This window comes from Pseudopodoces humilis, chromosome 5 (genome assembly GCF_049639895.1).
Source record: "Pseudopodoces humilis isolate 2021_Gansu_Grassland_sample_001 chromosome 5, ASM4963989v1, whole genome shotgun sequence".
NCBI classification, from domain to species: Eukaryota; Metazoa; Chordata; class Aves; order Passeriformes; family Paridae; genus Pseudopodoces; species Pseudopodoces humilis.
The window spans coordinates 26129104-26149602 of NC_142204.1; the positions used below are offsets into that span (position 1 = coordinate 26129104).

At 43.7% G+C, this 20499-nt stretch overlaps 1 protein-coding gene across 1 annotated transcript in view; it reads left to right on the plus strand.

Annotated features, from left to right (window-relative positions):
- Nucleotides 1-20499, plus strand: part of GRIN2B (glutamate ionotropic receptor NMDA type subunit 2B) — a 206069-nt gene that overhangs the window by 115726 nt on the left and 69844 nt on the right. The window contains exon 4 of the mRNA XM_005527703.2: nucleotides 12136-12250. Coding sequence (XP_005527760.1) covers nucleotides 12136-12250 — 115 coding nt within the window. The remainder of the gene's footprint in view (nucleotides 1-12135; nucleotides 12251-20499) is intronic.

Genomic DNA, 20499 nt, shown 5'->3' on the forward strand with positions numbered 1-20499 from the left:
TGGAAGGGAGCTCCAGCTAATGGGCACCCCATCAGGGTTATGGCTTTGAGAAGTGCTTACGTGACATTGGAGTTTATGACCAGCTTTTTGAAAGGACTGTGTCATTTGGCAATCTGGAGTCTGAATCAATGATGTATAAGCATCCAAGACATGTTGGAAAAAAAGGAGGAGTGAAGATTTCTGAAAGGTGCCTCCTCTTGAGGCTGCTTTTTCTGAAGTGATTTTAGTGACTGCTGCCAACAGAAGAGGGTGCAGACAATTCATAATCTGCAACAACATGTGCATAGCAAGAGCTGTGGGAATGATGCAGCCGAAGGTTCTGAATGAGATCAGAGCTAGAGCCCACATTATTCCACCTGGTGCTCATGCCAATTCACAAGCTTTCAGGGTATGTCCGCATCTATCAGGACTTGTGTATGAGATTTGTGAGTTATGTTTTAGTTTGTTAGCTTTAGTACCAATTAAAGGTGAAAATAGTTAAATTTCCAAGAGCTTGTTGAACTGGAGGGGAGCTGTGGTATGGCAGCAGATATGGAGCTTGACCCCCTGATGCACTTTCCATGGAAATGTTCTGGTCTCAGTCCCAGGACACTTGTTTTCATCCATCCTGTGTTCAGATTTCCCACTGTGGACACTGTGGCCTGGAATGCTCAGATACTTGCTGGAAAACTGTTTTCACAGTATTTCTAGGACCAAGGAGTCTTGTAAGTCTCCTGAGCAAAGAAATATTCTTGTCAGATTTCCCACTCTGACTTTCAGGAGGGAGAAGGAATAAGGTTCAGATAATATATCCCAAATTTGGACCTTGTACTTATTTCAGACCTCCTGAGAGTCTTTTATTGGATGCAATGTTAGTATCATGCCTGAGGCTTCTTTAAAGTGACCTTTTCTCAGAGAAGAAGCAGAGAAGTAATTCAAGATCAAATACAACTCTAGAATAAAACGGCACATTTATTTCACTGGAGATGAAGCAACATGGGCTGAAGTTGACTCTTTTCTTGCTTCAGGAAACACTGAAGATGCTCTCTCAGTTTCATTTTTATATAAATGACTATGTTCAGGTGGCCTACTGCAGTCTTCTTATCTATTCATCATGGTTATCTCTCTCCACTGTCTGTGTGTACCAGGCATTGAGTCACTTGCTGCTGACCTGACCCCAGATGCTGTAATAGTCATGGAGTCTAGCCTGGACATGTGGAGTAGGGGATGGAGTATAACACTGAGTCTTTTCAGACTGTTAGAAAAACTATTGACTTACAAAACCATAAAGTCATAGCACTAGGTCATTTTAGAGCCTCTTCTTTTGGATTAAACCCTGGAAGGTGATGGATTTCCAACTACCACAGAATGTGGTCTGCCGCACAGAAAGCAAAAAGCCTGATCTCTCAGCAATGCTTGCAAAAAGCCTGATCTGTCAGCAGAACTCTACCTTTTCCCTTGGCACAATGCCTTTACTCTGTTCTAGACAAACATAATTTCTTCAGTTCCATGTCCTAGGTTGTTCGTCTATTTCCATCTTCAACCTCTTTTCCAACACTGCTGAGGAAGAAGCCTGAGAAGTTGAAGCAGTGTGTTGGGCAACTATCAAGTGGCCCCCATCTCTGTGTTTCACAGAGGCTTCTGAACACTTAGAAGCAATTGGAAAAGTTATTCAATCACTACCAATCTGGTCTAGGAGTTGAATTACTGACCAGAATGCAAATATTGCCCCCTTTTTGCACCGGTCAGGCCTCAGGGATCGATCCCAAGAGATTTTCCAGAACACTATGTAGGAGTGCACTGATTGTGTCAGCAAACCAGTCACCCTCCTTGTGCTTAGCAAGACCTTGTGTAGCCTCAGTTCTCTCTCTCTCTCTTTTAGCAAAAGGAAGAGAGAGAGAGGCATGTAAGTTGATTTAACAGAGCCTGGACTACAAACTACATCACAAAACACTCCACAAAGTTAATAATACAAGGCACAAGTCGGATATGATATAAATGATGTAAATGTGTGAACTCTGAGTAGGACTTTGGCAGTGTTCCCAGCCGTGTTCAAAATGTACCCATGATATTTCTATCTCCCATACTGGGAACCCACAAGAGACAGGCATAAAAGACTTAGGTTGGGTTTATTATCCATATTTATCATTCATTTCAGAATAGCATCTTCCTCCCACACTGATCCATCCTCGCGGCACTACATATGCACCCAGCTCAAAGCAGGATTCTTCACACCCTGGCTTTTGGTGCAAGAGTTGAGAATGGTGAGATAGGCTTGAAGTGTGTGTTGGGAAACCCAAAATAGATGGTGCAAGGGAATATGGACTCTGTAGCTATACAGGTGGAATTAGCAGAAACAGTTTGCAGGCTGTCAGGACATGGGACTTTGGGGCAGAAAGAAGGCATGCCTGAGTGTAGAAATCCATGTGAAAAATTGGAAGGAACTTCTTGGTATTTATCTCTCTTTTATATTTTCCCAGGGTTTGAAAAAGGGGTGATGTCAGTGAAAGAAGAGCACAGAGGTGTTATTGCTGTGACTGGGGTGGGTATAAGCAAAGGCTAGAGGCTGAGGATTTGCAGGGTAATTTTTGACCTGGGACTTGGGGTCCAGGGAGCACCCAAATGGGGACATTTTGACTTTCAGAGCCTTGTTGTCACAGTCAGAGCAGAGAAAGTACCAGTTGTGCAGCTGAGCCAGCTGCAGTGAAGGCGGCAGTGTAACAGCAGTGGCTGTGCTGGAAGTGCTGATCGAAGTGGTGGATGCCAGCAGAGAGCCCAAGGGAAGCATGGCAGTCATGGCAGGTTGTGTGGAGAAGCAGCCACAGAGGGAAGCTGGTGGTGAGGAGGCTACTAATTGCACCGAGTGTTGTTGGAGTGCTAACTACAAGTGAGGACAAAGATGACTAATTACAGACAGGCTTGTGAAGAGGAAGAGGAGGCAGACTCGAGGAGGAGTGGTGAGGTCTGTGATTATGGCACTTTGTAATGAAGAAGATGCTGATCAGTGCGTGACTACAAGGGTTTGAGTTCTGGTATTAACCAAAGCTGTGTTCTTCACATGTGCCAGCTTGTGGCTTTCTTGCTTGTCCTTCTATTTTACTCTTCATTTTATTTGCTACTGCAGCATTTTCCCTCTTTGCATGTAGTGTGGAGAGAAATTCATTAAGGGTTTCATGTTAGGGAAAAAAAGGGAATTAAGAATTCTTAATTTAGACACTACCCACTGGTGATGCATCCTGTGCCCCTTGTCAGACAGATGCTAGCTGGGAGGCCTTCTTGGAAAGAAAGAGGTTTTCCTAATGCTACAGGGAAAAAAAGAATCACAAGAAAGCTTAAAGGGGGAAAATAATAAAAAAATTGAACCCTATAGTTCTGAGACTTTCCTCAACCCAAGGAAGGGTTAATACTTTAAATGCAGTGTAATTTCAGCGGCACTAAAGAACATGTTTCCATGGAAACATCAACCCACAGAGGGAGAGAAAGAGGGAGAAAGGAGAGGGAAGAGCAGCAGAGGGAGAGTGGCTCTACTGATGAAGGAAGAACAACCTCCAGACCCTCCCTTCCCAGTTACAGACAGGAGTGATTATTTGTTTATTTTTTGAATTGATTCCCCCTTGGAGATGTTATAGGGAAGAAAGTGATAGGGTGCTAGCTTGGCCAAACTGCTACAGACACAAGAAAATCCAGTCACACATTTTGGAGTGAGTCTCCTTGCAGGCGTGACTCTGCTCCTGCCAGCACTGTGAATTCATTGCCCCTTACAAATGCGTGAATGCCTTCAACACTTGATAAACTTGAATAACCCCAAAATCACTAGTGATTTCTCCTCAGGTCAAAAAAGTTGAGCTAGTTTGCTCTTTCTGAGAATATAATAGAAGGATTTATTTCAGTCTCCAACCGGTTTAGCCTTGCCTGGCTTCTTTCAGTGAGATGGACCTTTCCGGCAGATTTGAGTGGTTTTCCACAAGCAAAATTGTTCTGAAAGCTCTGTAGGAAAACTGCCACGTTCACCTGTTTGCTGGTTTTGACTCCCAGGAGAGAAACTGGAATGAGCTCCTGGTAAATAGTGAGATGTCTTGATGACTGAGTCCACACCAGCATGCTAGCCACCTTCAGAAGACCAAAGAGGTCATTGACAGACATGCACATCTGCTTGGCCAGTTTTTTAAGCCATGGTCCACAGCCATGTGAGAGATTTCAAGGGGATGTATAAAAATTATTAAGAAAAATAAGGCTGCTGTCAGCAGGATTAAATCCACTGCATAGGGACAGTAGTTCAACTGGAATATTTTTTTACAGCTCTTCAAATTGACAGAGCCTGAAAGACATCATCCTGGGTGAAAAATCACCGAAGAGCCTCATTTGACTTCTGTTCTGTGACTGTTTCTCCTATCAATGATTGTATGACTATGCCTTAAGACAGATAAACAGATCTGAAGGACAACTCCTAACCTCTCAGTATTTGCCTTATTCTAGTGGTATGGCTTTCATCAGTGACCTGTTAGTTGGTGCCAAGACATAATTATGACCCATTGTCGGCTGTTCTGACAAATGTAATTTTCCATGCTTTTACTGCCCCATGTAAGCTGCTTTTTAGTCCTTTCATATGGAAGAAATAACTTGAAAACTATTTTTGCTTTGGAGAAAAGTGATATGTTATCTGTACCTAATGAATAAGGAAGGATGTAAAGGTGTAGCAATAAAAGAATAATACTTTAAAAAAGTAATTGGCAGGAATTTAATAACTCTGTAAAGCTTTCTAGCTTGATCCAATTTTGGACTGAACATTTAGTTTTTATTTTATCCAGCGACTGTAACAATTTTGACCTTAAAGCTAATTTTCTATTAGCTATTTTCTGTTACTTAAAGGTTTGGTGAGTCAGTTCAGAAGTATATTTGTTTTTATCAAAGCTTTTCTGGCTAAAAAAACCTTTCTGAGAATAGACTGATTTCCTTTGACATTTATAGATATTTCCAGCTTTAACAGACTATGCTCTTAGAACACTCTTCCTTATTTCTGTTTTATTTCCAGTGGGGCCAGAAGATGTAGAGGTATAAACCCTAGCTACTTAGGACTGTGTCATTTTCAGAAAAAAAATATAAAATTTCTCCTTCACAAAACTTGAACTAAATCTGCAGTGATATTCCTTCGCCTGTTGAGGTGATGCTGTTCCTTGTAGGATTCTTTCCATGTGGCACATCACAGATGTGTTTTAATTGGAACTCTTGTCCACAGAAGAAAAGGCGGAAGGTGTCATGCAACAGACCAGACTGTGTGGGAGTGTGATGGTACCAGAAGCTTCATCTTCTGTCCAAATTTACCACAGTTTTCAGATCTTACGTTTCTTTTTATTTCTAACAAAATGTTGACCTCTTCGTGAGAAAATGTGGCTGCATTCTTATCCCATTTAAGAAGTGGTTTTGCCAGATATTTTTTCATGGCTCTGGCATTTGTGAAAATACATTAGTCAGGATGTCTGTGAGAAAAAATTGTCTTCGGTTGAAATTTCAAGATATTGCTGTGACCAGCATAGCACACAGGGCAAAATGAAGATTTATCTTGCTCTTTTTCCCATGAGCAGGTTACCTCATCCTGTTGTATATTTGTGTATTCTACAAATAGTCACATACAGTCTGGCTTTGGTACTGTCAGTGGCACCCTGGCAGAGGGAGTGTGAAATGCCACTAGGCCTGAATGGCACCTCTTTCCCCATTAGTACAAAAGACAGTGACTGCATAGGATGAAAAGCAATGGGAGATCAGGTCCTGGATGACACTAGGTACATGGAGGAGAAATATATTGTGAAAACTCTGAAGCTCACTGAAGCAGCTGGACAAACACTTAGGTGTGATTGCTGTCATGTCTGCCCCAGGTTGGATCTGACCCCATGCTTCCTTTTGAGGGGTAATTCAGTGACCCTGCACAATGACTCCCCCACCCTGTCTGCTTCCTGATGGATACCTGTCTGTGAGGCAAAACCCTGTGGTGCAATGATGAGTTTCCCCTTACATTCTCAGGAGGGAGGCTGGGGGCTGCACACACTGGAAAGTGAGCTTTGCTTCTCATTCTCAGGAATGATCCCATCTCATTAGGATCAAGCAATGCGTGTAGGAAAGCAGCCCTGCCATTGCTGTGGCTCCCTGCATCCTCCAAGGATAGATATATCCTCAGTCCCCAGGAGCTGTCATCTCAGAGTCTTTCTGAAATGACAAATTCATGGTAGATAAATAGAAGAAATGGGAAACAAAGTGGAAGTACGTGGTTTTTTTTAAGGTTAAGAGAGGGATTGATGGAAAAGATTTATCCTTTCACTGTACATACTTGGAAGTCTCAGTACACATACACATTGTTTTCAAAGCAACTTTGTTAAATATGTTGGAGAAACAGCAAGGGCAGTTCAGTAGAAATTTGTCTTCCACCAGAAATGGCTATTTCAGAGGTCAGGATCAAACACCAAAAAACTTCGCCTTCCTGGAGGTGAGGGGCCAGTCTCAGTGGATTGACCAGTATCACTCCATTGATGTCAGATGAATATCACTGATTTATTGCAGCCCACTAGCTTTCCTCTTGTCTTGTAAAAAGGTGTGGACAGCAGAAACAAACCAGATTAATCTCTTACATCTCTGTTATCTTTTAGCCTGAGGGATATTTCCTAATCTAGATGATCTCCAAATCTTTTTGCTTAATGAAAACAATCTTGAGCTCTAAGCATTTCTCTAAGGCTACTGGCCAGATTGATTCCCAGAAGTAATTTAGGCTATAGTCTGGGCAGATTTTCTGGTGCAGAATGCCTGTACAATTTGGAATTTGGTAGCCTACTTTTCTACACTTTCTTTCTTATAGTGCATCTCCCCATATTTAATGGTAACACTGACAGTGAAAGAGAAAGAAAGAAACGCATAAGAGTGAGATACCATTCCCTTAAGATTTAATTTTCCTAGTCAATGGTTGCTTGCATTTTTTTTTTCCCCTAACTTGTTTCGGTTTTGTTCTTCATAATAGCCTCTTGTTACATAAAATCAGCTGCACTCATGGCCTTTGCATGGAATCCTTTTGCTGTAAATTGTACCTGACACCAGACAGATGTTGCACAGATACAGCCAGCTGTGCCTGCCTTTCACAACTCCACAAGCCACTGACGGCGCAGCAGCGTAAGGGACAGTGCAGGGCAGTGAGCAGTGGGAGAACCTCTGCGAGGTTCAGCCGGGATAAGGATTTTCAGAACAAATTCCATGGTGAAATTTGATCAAAGGCCCAGGCAGAGCCTGTTTTTGCCCTTATTTGGGGTGAACAATTGGGTTTGATATCCCGTGGAGCCTGTCTTACCTCAAGAGACCTCATGTACACACAGCTGGGTCTGGATGGCTCTTGAGTGTGAGTTGGCTGTGTGCTGAGGCAGAGGCAGCCACAGAAATTTTGAACAATGGTATGGAGAAATAATATCTGTATTATTTTAAGCTTTCCATGGGTTTGGAGAATGGAGGTATAAGTCAGAAGTGAAAGGGATGAGTTGCAGTTTTCTCATTAAAAAACAACACTATTTCAGTCACTCAGATGAAGGCATTAACAGCATAGTTAGTGCTGGTTAAGTCTTTTATCTGTCAATCACTTGAGCTTTGAAGGTCAGAATTCCCATTTGTAGATAAATATACTGGTCCTAGACTCCCTTTTCCCTGGGCTTTGAGTCCACCCATGCTTTTGTCTGTCCATCCTTGTTCAGGAGCAGGTGTGAGGGTTGGGCAGGACCCTGCTGCAGGGCTGGATTGATGTACTCTGCCCCGGTTGTTTGCATCAGGCAAGGTGGGTTGGTCTTGCTGGTGCTGAGAGAGGGAACATGGCTTGGAGCTGTGGACACTTCTACTAAAATGCAGTAACATGTTTTTGGTTTTTTGCTCCTTCCTGGGCATGAACTGGGTCTGTTTCCTGATACCTCTGACTGGTGAGTTTTTAACACTGTCTCTAGGGGGGAAAAAAAAGGTTATTTCACCATGCAGATTCTGTCGGGTAAAGGCCTTTCACTGCTTTCATCTCACTGCTGTTATGATTGGCCTCAGTGTTTTCCATTACAGTGAGATTCCAGACAGGATGATGGTGGTCTGCATCCCTATCCCTTTATTCTGCATTACATTCTACCAGCCTTTTACCCTGCAAAGGTAAAAGGTATACCACAGCTTTTCTTTCCCCAGCCTCCACCTACACCCTGTTTTTCCTTCGTGTGCTGGGCTGCTGAGATGACTCCCCAGTGCTGACTGTGGAGAGGCTGTTTTATTTATATGGTCTGTCTTATTCAGGGAAGCGATCGATGTAAGGATAATCACGCCATTTCAGACAGACTGCTTGTCTCAGTGAAGCATAACAAGCTCTGACAGGACACAGGGGAGGGTGTGTGTTTGTGTGTGTGCTGCACACATGTGAGGCAGGGAATGTGACAGTGTGAACCGACGCAATGTCCAAATTTGCCCCTCCAGTCAGCAGGCTTAGGAGGAGCTGATTCCAAGAAAGGCACTGGAGGCAGAGGTAGGATTAGCTAGTGCTGATTTCAAATGCATCTCCTTCACACCTGTCTCTGGAGCAGAAAAAAATTTGGTTAGCACCCTTTCTTGTGTTCGCTCAAGCCCCCTGCACCCACCACATCTGCCTCTCCAGGCTTTCTCCACCACTGGCTGAAACCATTTAAAATGCCATCATCTCTCTGCTGGTCCTAAATTTGCCATCTGATGTGGTTTTAATGCTCTATTTGCTATGCCTTTAAAACACTCTCCTTTAACTTTCAGGGCTTACATCTAGGATGGGTGATGTAACCTCAGATCCCAGGATGGGGACTTAGATCTAATTTCATTTCCCTTTGTTCCCGTCTCCTTGTCCATAGCACAGGGCTCACCATGTCAGCATGTTTCCACAGGCTGTGTATGTTTTGCTCTCACCTGTCTGAGTTTGGGCATTGTGTTTGCTGCATTGCCACTGGGCTGGCTGAGGGCTCAACCCTTCTGTGCTTGCATCAAGTAGCTCCAGAAATTGCCACATAAGCAAAATCTCTTGCTGAAAGGTGCTTCTAGCAAATTAAATTAATTTGCCTGTGTCAGCCCCCACCATGCCCCCTTTCTCTCCTTCTTGGAGTCCCAAACATGCAGGGATTAAGATTTTTACAGGCACAGTTTCCTTCTGGTTTATGTCACCTTCCTGCACAACCTCATGTTGCCCTCATGTTGTGCCCCGTCACAGCTGGTGGCTCAGTTCAGATATGTCAGGGAGTCTCTCAGCTCCCTGCTTGCCTGATTAGGGACTGGAGTGTGTGTGGGCTGTAGAGAGGAGCCAAATCCCCCTGGCCAGAGCAGGCAGCAGTGGTGCTGGTGTAGCAGGGCAGCAGTGCTGCCAAAGGGGATGGCTACTGCTGCAGTAATGATGGAGGGCAGAGCCACTGGAGTGTGGCTGCCTTGCAGCATGCTGCTGACTCGGCCTGCCTGGGAGTCCTTCAAGCCCTGATGCTTTGTCACATAGGCTCAGTGCACCCAAGCAAGCCCTACAATTCCCTGTGAGCTGCTCTAGCCCCCTGCATCCCTGTGCTAGGTGGCAGGGTAGGTACAGGGGAGCAGGGAAAGCTGAGGGGAGGTATGCCTCTTCTTCTGCACTTCTCCTGGAAACTTTTGTAAGCGTATTGCTAATGGGTCAGAGAGAAAACACTCTGAAGAATTATATTGCCAAATTTGGAGACTAATTTCAGTCATTAAGGTGTGAAGCAAGGGATTTTAGTGCTGCTTTAAGTGTAAATCTCAAGGCAGCTCCAAGGATTGGAGTCATTGACGATCCCACCTTGATTATTATTAGAGGTTCTAATCTTTCCAGTGAAAATGAGCATAAATGACACCCTCTTGTCTCATATCTGTTGCTGATTTCTGTGAAGTCTTCTTGTCAGGCTGTGCAAGGGAGATACCTGTAGTGGAATTGTTCTTGGATGTGAAGAGAAAGAGGGTTGAGAAGGGTTTAATATTGGTGTTTGTTAAGTAGAAGTTGGCATTGCTTACTCATTACTGGCATATAAAGCTGCAACTCCCATCAAGCCAATGGTATCCTCATCTTCTTGGAGCCTTTCTTTGTCTTTACTCTGGTGGCAGGTGCAGAGAAGTCATGAAGTTGTCATCTTGGTCCACTGGAAGATTCCTCCCACCAGCAGAGCCTTAACTAGGTCTCGTAGGGTGCACATAGCTGGCAATTGCCTGTGCCTGGCATTCCTTAGTACCAGAACAATTCACACAGCTGGGAAAAAAAAAAAAGCCAGAAAAAGGGCACGCGTGGTCCTGACATGGGATGTTTTATGCCATTACAAACAATTGTGTGGCTAAGATTTTCCAGGTTGAGGATATTTAGGGGTTCACTCAATGTTTGGGTTCCAAATGGCTTTGGTTTTTGGAAAATAACCAATAGTCTGCCTTTGAAAATTGTCCAGTTGCAGATGTTTCATGCTGGGCTCCCTTATGGCTGTATTTCCAACACTGAACACATCCCTTGAAGGTCACAACATGGAGCAAGTGTGAAATTTCCTTTAGAAATAAAGATAATTGCTGATTGCACTTGCCAATGGGGAATTAGTAGATGAGTTTGGTTGATTAATGGAGTTAGAACAAAAAAATTTGAAAATGGAATGACTAAAATCATGACCTGTTTTTTTCATTTGTTTGAAGAAGTTTCCCTGATACAATGGTTTCATTAGATTAGCAGGGGTGTCTCTGTGCAGATGGTAGGAAAGCATGAACCCACTGAAAGAGCAGATTTTTTTCTCTTATTTATTTTCTTGAAATTGGTTCAAATTGAGTTCATAAGGGACAAATTGAAGCTGAATATTAGGAAATGTTTCCTGATGTCATGGTGTAATAGAGCAGAAGAACCTCTCATGTCTGTAATAGAAATGTTGCTTGTGTAATTTATAGAACTGTGCAAAGTAGGGGAGTGCAGAGTCCAGGGGCTAGCCCTGCAGGCAGCTTGGTCACCTCTGCCTCTCATGGTGATGTGATGCTACTGGTGCCACAGCAGATTTACAAAGGTAAAATCTACTTCATGCAACAGGATTGTGAATTGAAGTGAAATATATGAACAGGGTAAACTGTCAGAGTGCCACGGAGATGTCATATAAACCACTGAACTGTGAAATGTGTATTTACCTCCTCTTCCCTACAGTGTATTTCTAGATGGTCTGACAGTTAAGGAAACAATAGACCTGATTCTTATTTACAGCAACACCCCTTTAACATGCTCTCACAATGCAGCAAGGCCTTGAAATGAGTGTAGCTGTAATCTCAGCCCACTTAAAGATCTTCCCTATTGCCAGAGCTGAGTAAGGAGGTTTTAGGATAAATGAGATTGAAGCTCTGACCTGTCCATTTGTTCAGCTGACATGAAATGCTCCAACAGAGGGAGTTCCTTCTGCAGAAGTGATGGGGTCTTTCCAGACAAAGAGAATCGCTGATGTTGGCTGCAGGGCTGATCACCCTTTAGTTTGATTTTACTGGGAATAAGGCTCAACTCTGTCCCTAGGAAAAAGGACTTTCACTGGGCTCTTTCAATATCTTTATCCCTATTCCTAAGCTCCTTCACAGGATCACTCTGGGCCTCATGAGGTGTGCTGGCTTTGGTAGGTATAGAGATTCTTGAAGGTTTGCTGCTCCTTCCTCTGCTTCCCTAGTCACTGCCTCGATATTTGGGCTGGGGGGAGGCTGTCTCCACTGCTTCACCTGTCGCCCATCGCTGTCCTCAGGTGGCATGCAAAATCCATTTTGGAGAGTGAGTGAAGTGTGGGCTATGGAGTGTGTTTACACAGCTGATTGCTATGGATCCCTCTGCCCTTTGAGGCAGAGGAAAACCAGGGACTGTGGGCATACATCTGGGTGTGACTCTTAGAGTGCTTTTAGGAATTCATTGAGAGCCAACACAGTACATCACTTCCCTATCCCAGTCACAAAATGGGTGCAATTTCCCTGCCTTGCCTGACTGTCCCGTTTTCTGGACGAATTGTTCTGTTTTTCTAACTCCCTCTTAGATTTTCCATTGTTTGCACTGTGCTCCTGTCCTCCTGATGTGAGCTGAAGAGGGGAGGCAGGGTCTTGTTTTGGGTTTGGTTTCCAAGCATTAATGTTCTCCTTGCTCTCTTCTCTCTCCCGCAGGTACCTGATCAATGTCACCTTTGAAGGCAGGAATTTGTCGTTCAGTGAGGACGGATACCAGATGCATCCCAAGCTGGTCATCATCCTTTTGACCAAGGAGAGGAAGTGGGAGAGGGTAGGATATGTTTGGTAATTCTCAAACTGTCAGAAGAAGGGGGAAGGCTCCAGGCAAATAATCCTCCCCACCTTTCTGTACTTCCTATCAAGGGCTAGCAATCTGCTTCTTGTATCCCAGATTACTGGTATCTCCAGTGCCCAGGCTGCTGTCTTCTCCATGCAGGATGCCATTACAGTCTTCCATTAGCATGCATAAAAAATTCATCAGCTTCCTCTCTGTAACCTCTGAACATAAGTTTTCCGGCCTTTCAGAGAAGATATCTCCTCTATGCCGTGAGTTTCAGTGGCTGAGACAGAAAATATTTCTCAGTCTGGCTTGATGACAGTGAAGTTCTGTATGGTAGGTGACTATGACTGAGCTACAGCCATGCTTGGAAATTGATGCCAGTATTAACTGTGCTTGATATATCTGGCCAGTACCCCTTGAAATGGGATAGTGCATTAAGTAGGATGTGAACGTGAGATCATATTGAGTTGTTCAAAGATCCAAATTTGCATATTTTGGAATAATTTGCATGTAACCCAAAGCACCATTTTAGAAATGGTGTGAATTTCTGAGTTAGTGGGAAGTTTTGGTTCATTTCACCTCCCACATAAATGTCAATGGTCCAGGCTAAGAACAAGCGTTCCCAAAGGGTTTCAATTGAGGCAGAGGTGGTAGTTGAAGGGCTAAGAAAATGAGATATAAATGGGTGTGAGAAGTCAGAGTAAAGGAAGGAGAATTCATCAGAACACTTGATAGATGTGAAAAAGAGGTTGGTCTGGATGCGATCATGTGTATGGCTTAGAAAAATGCCCCTTTGTCCCACCACACAGAGAAAACTTTCTCTCCTTGCCTGCTTGTTCCCTGCACAGGCTTGCAAGTGGCCTGCTTGGTGTAAGTGAGGAAGAAATTAATGGGGAAATGAAAATGAAATGGGGATCTGTCAGGAGAAGTGTATTCAGAAGAGAGCTGTAGGAACAGCTTGTGGATGAGACAGAAGAGCAGTCACCTTAGCTCCTGGAAGGCACTAGGGTCTCCCAGTAGTCCCAGGAATTTGGGAAGAAGGAGAAAGGCCCCAGCTTGTGCCTGGTTTCCAAGAGGACCTGTCTACCTCATGGTCTTGGCACTATTCAGACCAGATGAGGGTGTGTGGTCTGGAGAAGAGGTCTCAGGGGGCCAGGAGTGTCAGGAAACAAAGGGCATGGCATAACATGTGTGGACAGCTGAAGGCAAGCTGTCTAGATACTGCACAAGGTGTGGACATGCAAAGCTCAGGCTGCAGAGACCTCACATCAGGCTCAGTCTGTCACTCAGCTTCATTAAAGCTTACCAGGAAAAGTCCAGGAGGATTTGTTCCTAGCTGGCACCAAATTTGTTCTCATGGGGGAAAATTCCATTGTCAGAGAAGGAAAATGAAGCAGTAGCAGCATGAATCCTCCTAGGGGTTATTAGCAGGGCTGGCTGTGGGAATCTGTTGCTGGAATGCTTTGCAGTCTCCAGGGAGGCACAGCTAAATACCAGTCCTGTTTTTATCTTGCCTGTCACATGCTTCACATGTCGCACCTTCAATGAAGGCTTGGTGGCTTCTGTCAGTGGTGAAAAGGGTTGTTCAGTCCCTGAGAGTGTATTTGTGGGCTCTCAGATGAACCAGACAATTAGTAGAAGGGATCCTGGTGATCACGAGTGTTGGGATTAGATCCTTGCTGTCTTTGGGGACTACTTGGCATCCATTAAATCAAAATAATCTTTCATTTCATAGGAGCTGGGGCTGGACTGAAATGAGGCTATCATGAACTATGGTATTAGTGGTAAGAAAAACACGTAGTGCTTCCTGGACACAAATATTTTGTCTTGAAGTGGGTGTCTTTCTCAGAGAGGATCAGGTTATTATAATCAAACTCCAAACTGGTTTAATTTTCATGCTGGCATTTTCTTCATGGAAGACACTGAAGTAGTCTCCAACATGTTCCAATCATAGACCAGAACCTTTCATACCTGGAACATCATGCTCTTTTTCCTAATTTTTTTTCCATTCAGTAGAAATGCAAACATAAAAATATAAGTGTGAAACAGAGATCTTTGTGACAAAGAATCATAGTTTTGTTCCATGCTTGCAGAGAGTCAGGCAACACAAACTGTTGGCCCTTAACAACTGCTCACAGGCAATGCTACAATACAAGAAATTATTGATAGACTTTTAGCACATAATTCCAATACCTTTAGAACATGATCCAAATTCTCACTAATTTTATGTAAATAGCAAGATGTTTCATCCTGGCAACTTTTAGGCAAACACTCAGGCAGTAGGAGACATGAGATAAAAGACTGCATGGGAAACACTGATTTGATCCAGTTGCATTCACTGTAGCTCAGTCTTTAACTACACACTTCTATCCACAATCAGATGCTATGCCTGGAAGGAACATCAAGAGGTCATCTAATGCCTCCCTGAGCCCCAAGAGAGGGTTTAACTAGACTGAAATTATTCCTGACAGATGTTTGTCTCACCTGTTCTGAGAGACCTTCAGTGCTAGAAATCCCAAGTCGACCTCTTCTATGACTTCGTTCTCCTTACTGTGCTAAGTTTTTCTAATGTCTAACCTAGATTTCTCTGGCTGTAATTTAAGCCCATGAATACTTTGTGTCTCCCTAATGGACTTAGGGAACTGTTTATCCTCTACCACTTCTTATTGTCCCAATGTGGGTTTGAAGTCTTCTATCATGTTGTCTTCCAGTCATCTCTGGTATAGGTTAAACAAGAATTTGTTCATTTCCTCTTGGTAGGTCATGTTTTCTAGTCTTCTGATCATTTCTGTTAGTCTCCTCTGGGTTTAGTAACACAGCTTGCAGCTCTGTACAACTTGGTGCATTTGATTCTTGAAAGATGGCAAATGGATTTTGAGGGTATGTCTCATGGAGTAGAGATATATAAAAAGATATGTTTTAAAAGAGGTGTGAAGTCTTCCATTTTCTGAGCAGCAAAGATCCAGACAGTGACTGAACTGTTTCAGGATTTCAGGTCTGTGAAATCTTTTGTGATTTTTATTTTTTTTTTTTCCCGATTTGGGAAAAAATATCTTCACAACATCACCAGTTATTTCAGAACAGGAATTAATTTTCCAGAGGAGTTGTAGCTGCCCCCAGACTCTGATGATGATAAATCTCCTCGTGAGTGCTTCAGACAAACTGAAGCCTTATAGGGCTGACAATCATGAAAGAACAAGAAACCGCTTTCTACAAGGGGACAGTAACTTGAGCTCTCCTGCTTGTCTGAACCATGAGTAATGATTCATAATGATAAGCAAATGCTCTGAATTTCATTCACTTCTCTGTATTCTGCTCCTTGGGGGCAGAAGGCTGCATGCCTTCCCTCACTACCTTTTCATCAGCTGGTTAGTAAAGCTCATTGCTTCACTGGCCAGATAGCCTAGGGGTGTTTTGGGTGCCTAGATGCCCCTGTTGTATTTATCCTAGAGATGCAGGTATGAAGATGGAGGTGGTGAAAGATGTCCACTCTCATGCCCCCTGAAGGGCCATGCCTCAGTGCAGTGGTGAGTGTGGGCCAGATGCCTTGCAAAGTGAGCCAGAGGGTCAGTACTACACTAGGTTTTGTGTCTGTGGGTTGTGATATTTTGTGTGGGAAGAATTTTCACCTAGTATTTTTCTTCACTATTTGCCTTTTTCTTCTGCTCTCCTATGATCCCACATATGATGAGAACTTAATTTTGGGTTCATGATCCCTTTGTGAAAGCTAGCAACTGCTTCTATCTCCAGCTCTTGCTCATATCCTCCTTCTCTACTGAGTCCTATCCCACTAGCTCCCTGCCAGCAGTCCTGTCTCACTAGCTCCCAGATCCTCCCATCTGCTTCCTCACCTTCCCCCAGCAAACCTGCGGTGACACAAATGTTAGGAACTTTGAGGCCCTCTTCCAGATTCTTTACTTTGATTACTAGTGAGGTTTACATCACTTGTACCACTAGTTTGTGCTCAGCCTCTCCAGTTTGCTGATTCTTCTCTGCCTCTTCTCTTAGTTGTGTCACTGGGAATTCAGAGCACTTTTCCATGAGGCTCATGACACCAACTTCTTGTGCCACCCCACAGAGCCCTTTGGCTCACAACCTCCCTCCATCTCTTACACCCCATTCACACCTCTTCCTGTCTGGACAAGCAAATATCCAGGTGATGGTTTTGGTTAGGGTGCCACTACGAGCCATCTTAGAGGACAGATGGGAAACTTATGCTGAAAGATTCATTCTCCTTGCTGCATGAACTAATCCTCTGCCCCTATCAACCTTCACCCCACTCAGCGGATAAAATGTTTGCCTGCTGCTGGTGCTATAATTATCAGCATTTGACTTTTGAACTCTTCAGCTCCAGCAGGGTCTGTTCTGCTTCCTCTAGCTGTTGGTGTGACCATGACTACAAATTCATGGGCAGGCTGCTCCTAGCCTGTACCATTACAGCATGGTACACATTAGTGCTCCCTGGGAATGGGGCCATTTGCTGTGACATCCTGTCAGCTGCCTCAGTGACTGTAGACTTCCAGGACTTCCTAATACTGCAACAAGGTGGAAAATAGTGCCACTACTCTCTGCCACATTGGCTTTCCAGAGATCTGTTCAGCCTTGATCACAGTCTGCATGAATTTGTGAACTTTTGTGACCCTGTCTCCAGCTTGGGACAGAGCACCATTATTCCTACCCATGCCTGGGAAGGGTTCCCCTGGGGTATAGGAGGGAGATACAGAAAGGAAAGAAGGATTTAGAAAAGAAAAATGAAAAACTAAGCTTTCCCTTATCTAAAAAATAAGGAAAGAGAACAAGATAAATTTTTGGACACCTAAATAATTGTTGAAAAAAGGACATACTGATCAGCTGCTTTTCATGCCCCAGCAGGGAGAAAGAGGTTGTCTTGCTAAATTTTCAAGCAGAAAGATTTCAGTTAGTTATGTAGAGAGCTGCCTAATTATTGGCATGGTGAGACATGGTGAGGCTCATTTGCTGGTAGAGGTTCATTTGCTGGAGGACATAGAGAAAAATATCCAGCAGGGGAGGATCTCAATCTGTCTTGTCCTGCCTCCGAGCTGGTGGATGCAGTAAGTGATCTCTTGTGGTTCTCTGCCAGCCTACATTTCTGTGATTAGATGAGCAAGACAGACCTGAAGAGTATCTTCACCACTTATTAAAAACCAGCTTATTTCATATGAGAGACAACCCGGGTTATGGACAACCTGATCAGCAGAAATTTCAAGCTTGATCCGGTGAGGACATAATTTCTTCAAGCTTCTACCATGAACCTTTTGTACAAGCAGGCAGTTGGCATGTGAAGGCTATTGTGCATGGCTGCAAACAAGAGCTCTTATGGAGGCACTTGTCACCTCCTGAAGTCTGCACCTTTGGGGAGCTGATGAACACCACAGAGCTGCTGAAGAGTCTGTAGCATTTGATGATGATTCAGCCTTCAGGGCTGATCTCAAGTCTTACTGTGCATTAAAAGAAATATTCGCTATCATCTCTTTGTGTGCTTCAATGTCCCAGTGGCAGAAATAACAGGGAAGAGGACAGAAAATACCGATCAGTATTCCTGGCTTTTAGTAACGGTCCATGTGGTACTGACCACTCCGTGAAGAATCAATATGAATCATGTTATCCTATCTGTTATATTGCTTAGCAGGAGGAAGGACTTCGATTTTCTTCATTTCACTTTCTTAGAGAATAAAAGCCTCCTTAAAGAAGGCTCTTTAAAAATAGGAGAGGAACAAAAATGTAGGGTTGTGAGGTGAAAACTGCAGCTGTACAAATCCAAGGCCCTCCCCTGCCTTTTGAAAGATGACTAGATTTTTTGAGACAGTTTCTTCCTTGTGTTGTCTGGTGCCCACCTAGCAAGCCTTTCTGATCACTTATACATTGCATGCATGTGTATGCTTGCCTCCATGGAGTAGAAGTTACTGCCTTTGGTCGGGTTCTGCTCTTTGTGTGGACTTCTGGCACCTTGCTTGTGTGTCCAGGGAGGAAATTATTTTTTTATTTCACCAACTCCTTTTGCAGTGAGACAAGATTGGATTGTTTTTTCCAATCAGTCTTGTTTTGCTAATTTTGCTGTGTACATGGGGATTTATGACTCATTGTCCCTGGGGAGAAATGGCATAGAAGTTTGTTTAAACCTACTCAGAGTAAGTGACTGATTCTGTTCCCACAGAACCAGTTTTTAGAAGGATATAGCTTCTCTTCAGGCAGAGGGACTGTTCTGGATTCAAGCACATATGGCTGAAATTAGAACGGGAGTCTGTATGTGCATTTCCCCCCTTATTTTTAAAGTGTTCTTTCTGGACATGTCTCTAAGAGACCATAATTTGCTTAATGCCTTACTTCTCATTAGACAGCAGACTTGCATCAAAGAATACATATTTTATGGATATCCCACTCCCAAGTGAGTGTCCCGTAGACACCTGATCTAGGTCACATCTGATGGGTCTGTTTATGACCCTGATTCAATCAGACAACCAGATGGCTTTATTTGTGCACCTATGCTGCACCCACTGCCAGGATTTGGCCTGACTTCTCACAGTTGTCCAGGATCTAACTGTATGTATTTGTGGCTAATTATGGCCATGTTAATCTTGCACTGACTCGAAGGAGAAGGGCAGACCCAAGTGCTGCACAAAGCCTTCCTTATCAGAGGATAAATGGAAAAATCTTTCTGAAAAAGCCTTCTACGTAAATCTTGCAGACATGCTGGTCAAACTGTGTCTTTGCTGTATTACTGCAAATAATAAGCTAGTCTAGCTCTGACCAAAGAGAACATATTGGGTGTCTGTTCCTAACCAGTTATGTTATGTCATTATAAGCTGTCCATTCTCTTTGCCTCTTGCTGAAGCAGTTCCTGACTTTGCTTGAATTTTGGAATGTATTTGTATGATTCATGAGCCTGCAGAAAAATATTCTGGCTCTTCTCCACCAGACCCTACTCCCTTGCTACTGGAGGGAATTCTTACATTGAAACAATGACAGCTTCTTGGAGAGACCTTGTCCTCTTATGCAAATCAGATATTGGAATATCTGGAGATCTTTATTAAGCCCAAGCTGTAGTTAGAATGCCTCCTACCATTTCTGTGCTGGTGTAGCTGATGAGGGTGATAGCAGCCATCTGACCTTTACTGGGGTTGCCAACCTAACTCCTTGGACTGGGGATCCTGGAGGATTGTGGTCTGTGTACTAATGTGATAACATCCAGCCACAAGAGAAGACTGCCCTCATCTCCATTGTATTCTGGACGAGAACTCTTGTCTGGAGCTTTCTCTCAGCTGACTTCCTCATGCCACACAGTGAGAGGTGCCACTGTAACCCTTTGCCACCTGTATATACTCTTGCACTGATGTCCCCAGCACTCAGTTATTGATTTGGGACTCTGCCCTGCAGGGAGCTGAGTGAACATTAGCAAATGAGGTGGCTCCTACCCCAAAGTGGTTACACTTTAATTACAAGACAAAAGGTAGCAGATGGGTACAGATGGACCAACGGGGGAGTACAAGGGAACAATCAGACAACATTAGTCAGCATGGTAGGCAGCAGGCTTTACACACCAATTGCCTAACTTTTACAGACCAATTGCCTAACTTGTGAAGGCTTTGATAGGCAGCATAGAATTATAACTGGTTTTGTGCAGGTTTATGGGAGCCTCATCAAGAGTGTGAAGGGCAGACAGGGAAAAGCAGTAAAGGTGCTTGGAGAGCTGCAGCTGAGAAGGTACAACAGCTCAAAAATACCCAGTGCTGCTGGAAAATTTCCAGTCTTCTTAATATCTAAATATCTTAATATCTAAATCCTAACTTTGCAGAGAACCAAAAAACCTCTGGTAAGGCCACATCTTGCAGTGCAGCACAAAATCCCAGTGCAGGACCTATGTGCTAGCTAGTGCCAGAGCCACATTGCCCCTCCTGCTTGCCACATTGCTTCTGGTTGAAACCCCTCCTGCTTGCCAGAAGCTTGGAGATTTCCATGGCATGTCAGATGCTGCTGTGTATCAGTGTTCCTTTAATCACGAGCATTTCATTGATTGTAGGAATGTTTCATCTCAGCCTGTTGAAAATATACATCCATATCTTAATGCAGGAGATAGCTAATTTGCTATGGGAAGATGAGCTTTCAGGTATGGGTACAGTAATCACATATTCCTATCACAGCACAGTATCAAGGAGCTATCCCATCATCATCCGTGATCAGTCCATAACATCCTCAAAAAACCCCAAACTGAAAAAAAAAGA